Source organism: Camelina sativa, chromosome 7, assembly GCF_000633955.1.
Source record: "Camelina sativa cultivar DH55 chromosome 7, Cs, whole genome shotgun sequence".
In the NCBI taxonomy this organism is placed as follows: Eukaryota; Viridiplantae; Streptophyta; class Magnoliopsida; order Brassicales; family Brassicaceae; genus Camelina; species Camelina sativa.
In genome coordinates this window covers 27,852,343-27,857,178 of record NC_025691.1, presented here as the reverse complement: position 1 = coordinate 27,857,178, position 4,836 = coordinate 27,852,343, and the positions used below count along the sequence as shown (strand labels likewise).

At 42.7% G+C, this 4,836-nt stretch overlaps 4 protein-coding genes across 4 annotated transcripts; all 4 read right to left on the bottom strand.

Moving 5' to 3' along the window:
• Positions 3-1,027, bottom strand: LOC104705007 (putative protein TPRXL; the record flags this gene model as incomplete). The annotated part of the gene is made up of 1 exon (XM_010420999.1): positions 3-1,027. A coding segment is annotated over exon 1 (999 nt), but the record flags the coding sequence as incomplete, so codon positions are not given.
• Positions 2,499-3,021, bottom strand: LOC104705006 (calmodulin-binding protein 60 E-like). The gene is made up of 2 exons (XM_010420998.1): positions 2,965-3,021; positions 2,499-2,909 (listed from the first exon to the last, which is right to left on the bottom strand). Exons 1-2 carry the CDS (start codon positions 3,019-3,021, stop codon positions 2,499-2,501), a joined length of 468 nt encoding a protein of 155 aa, XP_010419300.1.
• On the bottom strand, positions 3,203-4,233 carry LOC104702949 (calmodulin-binding protein 60 E-like). The gene is made up of 2 exons (XM_010418882.1): positions 4,203-4,233; positions 3,203-4,124 (listed from the first exon to the last, which is right to left on the bottom strand). Exon 2 carries the CDS (start codon positions 4,098-4,100, stop codon positions 3,408-3,410), a length of 693 nt encoding a protein of 230 aa, XP_010417184.1. The 5' UTR covers positions 4,101-4,124; positions 4,203-4,233; the 3' UTR covers positions 3,203-3,407.
• Positions 4,279-4,801, bottom strand: LOC104705005 (calmodulin-binding protein 60 E-like). Its single transcript, XM_010420997.1, has 2 exons — positions 4,745-4,801; positions 4,279-4,689 (listed from the first exon to the last, which is right to left on the bottom strand). The coding sequence occupies exons 1-2, from the start codon at positions 4,799-4,801 to the stop codon at positions 4,279-4,281; spliced, it is 468 nt and encodes a 155-aa protein (XP_010419299.1).

Here is a 4,836-nt window from a genome sequence, read left to right as displayed (position 1 = left end):
CTGACGTTTTCATCTCTTTCATCAAGCTTCTCTCCACTGTTACGAAGAAGGGCTTCAATAATTTCTTTGAAAGGTATAACTTCACCAGAGTCTTCCGTTTCAGAGACCCCTTCAGTTGCAGACGAAGGACCGAGATTAACAACTCTCCCAGGAGGAGACTTGAGAGCTCCATTATTAGCCACAAAAGGAAAAGAACGATTCGTGTCCAAGACCTTAACTTTTTCCGACGGTGGAGCAGAAACAGGGGTCGTCTCAGCCGTAGAAGACGAAGATTTCGAATTCGACTCCGAAACCCTAACTTTTTCCGACGGTGGAGCAGAAACAGGCGTCGTCTCAGCCGTCGAGGACGGTGATTTCAAATTCGTCTCCAAAATCCTAACTTTTCCCGACGGTGAAGCAGAAACAGGGGACGTCACGGCCGTAGAAGACGGAGATTTCGAATTCGTCCCCAAAACCCTAACTTTTCCCGACGGTGAAGGAGAACCAGGCGTCGTCGCGGCTGTAGAAGACGGAGAGATCGACTTCTCCTTCAAAGCCCTAACTTTTCCCGACGGTGAAGCAGAAACAGGGGTCGTCGCTGCCGTAGAAGACGGAGACTTTGAATTCGACTGCGAAACCCTAAAATTTTCCGACGGTGGAGAAGAAAGAAGCGTTGTCTCGGCGTTTGAATACGGAGATTTAAAATTCGAACCTTTATGAGATTTCATCTCAGAAAACCTAACTCCAGGATCCGAATCAGCGGCAAAGGAGGGAGAAGCGTTCTCAGGAGGAGTACGAAATACGTCATCTTTGATGGAATCGAGGCTGGTCGGAGAAGAAAACGAGAGAACCGGAGTCTTTATAACAACCGCTGGCGAAATCTTGTTACTGAGGATCTCGGTGTTGTCAGAATTCGTCGGAGAAGCTTCGTGGCCGGCGAAAGGACAGTTCTTGAGGTAAGATTGCTGGGAAGAAGTGATGCTCCCGAGTTCGCTGGAGTCGCTTCCAACATTTTCCGCCATGCTTGAGTGAGTGAGTGAGTGACTCTTCCACTGTCTGTCACTCTGTCTCAGTCTCCCCTTAAAGGGAGAAGCTCAGCGTAGTACCAAATTCGGTTTAGTCAAATTCTAATCCCGGTTTTGTTAGCCACCGGTCTTTCTTGGGTTGTCAAAATTAATTAATGATTTGAAATGCAAATAGTGTTTATTGGGAAGATTCAGTCGGTACACGAGCCTTTAAATGTGTCCAATCCAATCCCGTCGATTCATTAACTGTTGGCTGAAGAAGTGATATGAAGATGATGTGAGTGAAGTTATATATATCCACCGGTTTAACTTTGGTATTCAATTGTTATTTTTGGTTAATGATTTGGTCAGTGTTCGCTTATTTGGTTTATTCCATCCAATATGAAAATGCTAAATAAAAAATTAACATGAAATATGAAAACACAATACAGCATTACATGAGTCCATTTCTCTCTACCCTTTAGATTATTCATCCAAAGGATGAACTTTTGTGTTCATAGAATCTGTCTTCAAGCTTAGATAACGAAAAATTAGCTAAAAGAAAAGAAAAAAAAAACTCAAGAGGCTCTGTTTCTTCTTTTATTTTGTCAGTCGATCTCCACAATCTGAGGCCTCCTCTCTGCAGCTTTCTTGCGTATGAAGATACCCCATCTCAAAGCAGCTTTAAGCTTAAGCCATCCCACCACAGCTTTTCCCGAGCCTCTATTACGTTCTCTTCTGTACGTGTTATCGATCTGAGCTTGGTACGGGATGCTATAACCATAACAAGACTCATCGGTCTGACCAAACCCGCCTTGTGTTCCCACAGTGTTCACACCTNGAAAGGACAGTTCTTGAGGTAAGATTGCTGGGAAGAAGTGATGCTCCCGAGTTCGCTGGAGTCGCTTCCAACATTTTCCGCCATGCTTGAGTGAGTGAGTGAGTGACTCTTCCACTGTCTGTCACTCTGTCTCAGTCTCCCCTTAAAGGGAGAAGCTCAGCGTAGTACCAAATTCGGTTTAGTCAAATTCTAATCCCGGTTTTGTTAGCCACCGGTCTTTCTTGGGTTGTCAAAATTAATTAATGATTTGAAATGCAAATAGTGTTTATTGGGAAGATTCAGTCGGTACACGAGCCTTTAAATGTGTCCAATCCAATCCCGTCGATTCATTAACTGTTGGCTGAAGAAGTGATATGAAGATGATGTGAGTGAAGTTATATATATCCACCGGTTTAACTTTGGTATTCAATTGTTATTTTTGGTTAATGATTTGGTCAGTGTTCGCTTATTTGGTTTATTCCATCCAATATGAAAATGCTAAATAAAAAATTAACATGAAATATGAAAACACAATACAGCATTACATGAGTCCATTTCTCTCTACCCTTTAGATTATTCATCCAAAGGATGAACTTTTGTGTTCATAGAATCTGTCTTCAAGCTTAGATAACGAAAAATTAGCTAAAAGAAAAGAAAAAAAAAACTCAAGAGGCTCTGTTTCTTCTTTTATTTTGTCAGTCGATCTCCACAATCTGAGGCCTCCTCTCTGCAGCTTTCTTGCGTATGAAGATACCCCATCTCAAAGCAGCTTTAAGCTTAAGCCATCCCACCACAGCTTTTCCCGAGCCTCTATTACGTTCTCTTCTGTACGTGTTATCGATCTGAGCTTGGTACGGGATGCTATAACCATAACAAGACTCATCGGTCTGACCAAACCCGCCTTGTGTTCCCACAGTGTTCACACCTATCCCAAACGTCTTCAACAGTCTCTGCATATCGTCAGTCTCAAGCATCTCTGAGCTCCTTAGTCTGATTTCTTCGCTGAAAATGTCTTCAAGACCTTGTCCTGCAGCTCTTGGTCGACACCAATCTTCTCCGTTGTATGAGCTTGAATCATTGGAACTTTCCACTGACCTGTTGTAGTCCTGTACGTTGCAAGGGAATGAGGGTAACACTTGGCTGCAATGTTGCTGCACAAACTGAGGATAATCTATTTGTTGAGGGACCAGTGGATAGGTAATAGCGTTGGGATGACATTGCACAGTTTGCCTATTATTCTGGTTATGCAGCTGTGGATGNTAACTGTTGGCTGAAGAAGTGATATGAAGATGATGTGAGTGAAGTTATATATATCCACCGGTTTAACTTTGGTATTCAATTGTTATTTTTGGTTAATGATTTGGTCAGTGTTCGCTTATTTGGTTTATTCCATCCAATATGAAAATGCTAAATAAAAAATTAACATGAAATATGAAAACACAATACAGCATTACATGAGTCCATTTCTCTCTACCCTTTAGATTATTCATCCAAAGGATGAACTTTTGTGTTCATAGAATCTGTCTTCAAGCTTAGATAACGAAAAATTAGCTAAAAGAAAAGAAAAAAAAAACTCAAGAGGCTCTGTTTCTTCTTTTATTTTGTCAGTCGATCTCCACAATCTGAGGCCTCCTCTCTGCAGCTTTCTTGCGTATGAAGATACCCCATCTCAAAGCAGCTTTAAGCTTAAGCCATCCCACCACAGCTTTTCCCGAGCCTCTATTACGTTCTCTTCTGTACGTGTTATCGATCTGAGCTTGGTACGGGATGCTATAACCATAACAAGACTCATCGGTCTGACCAAACCCGCCTTGTGTTCCCACAGTGTTCACACCTATCCCAAACGTCTTCAACAGTCTCTGCATATCGTCAGTCTCAAGCATCTCTGAGCTCCTTAGTCTGATTTCTTCGCTGAAAATGTCTTCAAGACCTTGTCCTGCAGCTCTTGGTCGACACCAATCTTCTCCGTTGTATGAGCTTGAATCATTGGAACTTTCCACTGACCTGTTGTAGTCCTGTACGTTGCAAGGGAATGAGGGTAACACTTGGCTGCAATGTTGCTGCACAAACTGAGGATAATCTATTTGTTGAGGGACCAGTGGATAGGTAATAGCGTTGGGATGACATTGCACAGTTTGCCTATTATTCTGGTTATGCAGCTGTGGATGGTTCTGAGCTGTTTGAGCTGTGGCCATTTTTGGTTCAGGTAAGCTTTTTAGTTCCTTCTCGGCGACTGGTAAGCAATTCAATAGCTTACCGTCGTATTCAATGGCTTTATGCCAGTTCTCGTACGCCATCTTCACCAAAATGTCTGCTGAAATCTGTGAGCTAACACCTATGATCAGTTAAATAACCAAGAAATAGTTTTCAAATCTTTACAGAAATGTGTCAGTCTTTACCTTTTGGTCATGATTAAGAGACTCCAGAGTCAGAAACNAAAAAAACTCAAGAGGCTCTGTTTCTTCTTTTATTTTGTCAGTCGATCTCCACAATCTGAGGCCTCCTCTCTGCAGCTTTCTTGCGTATGAAGATACCCCATCTCAAAGCAGCTTTAAGCTTAAGCCATCCCACCACAGCTTTTCCCGAGCCTCTATTACGTTCTCTTCTGTACGTGTTATCGATCTGAGCTTGGTACGGGATGCTATAACCATAACAAGACTCATCGGTCTGACCAAACCCGCCTTGTGTTCCCACAGTGTTCACACCTATCCCAAACGTCTTCAACAGTCTCTGCATATCGTCAGTCTCAAGCATCTCTGAGCTCCTTAGTCTGATTTCTTCGCTGAAAATGTCTTCAAGACCTTGTCCTGCAGCTCTTGGTCGACACCAATCTTCTCCGTTGTATGAGCTTGAATCATTGGAACTTTCCACTGACCTGTTGTAGTCCTGTACGTTGCAAGGGAATGAGGGTAACACTTGGCTGCAATGTTGCTGCACAAACTGAGGATAATCTATTTGTTGAGGGACCAGTGGATAGGTAATAGCGTTGGGATGACATTGCACAGTTTGCCTATTATTCTGGTTATGCAGCTG

Coding starts and splice junctions, on each gene's coding strand:
- LOC104705006 (XM_010420998.1), bottom strand. CDS start 3,021: ATGTCATCCCAACGCTATTACCTATCCACTGGTCCCTCAACAAATAGA. Junction 2,910..2,964: donor CAACAAATAGATTATCCTCA/GTTTGTGCAGCA, acceptor TGCAACGTACAG/GACTACAACAGGTCAGTGGA.
- LOC104702949 (XM_010418882.1), bottom strand. CDS start 4,100: ATGGCGTACGAGAACTGGCATAAAGCCATTGAATACGACGGTAAGCTA.
- LOC104705005 (XM_010420997.1), bottom strand. CDS start 4,801: ATGTCATCCCAACGCTATTACCTATCCACTGGTCCCTCAACAAATAGA. Junction 4,690..4,744: donor CAACAAATAGATTATCCTCA/GTTTGTGCAGCA, acceptor TGCAACGTACAG/GACTACAACAGGTCAGTGGA.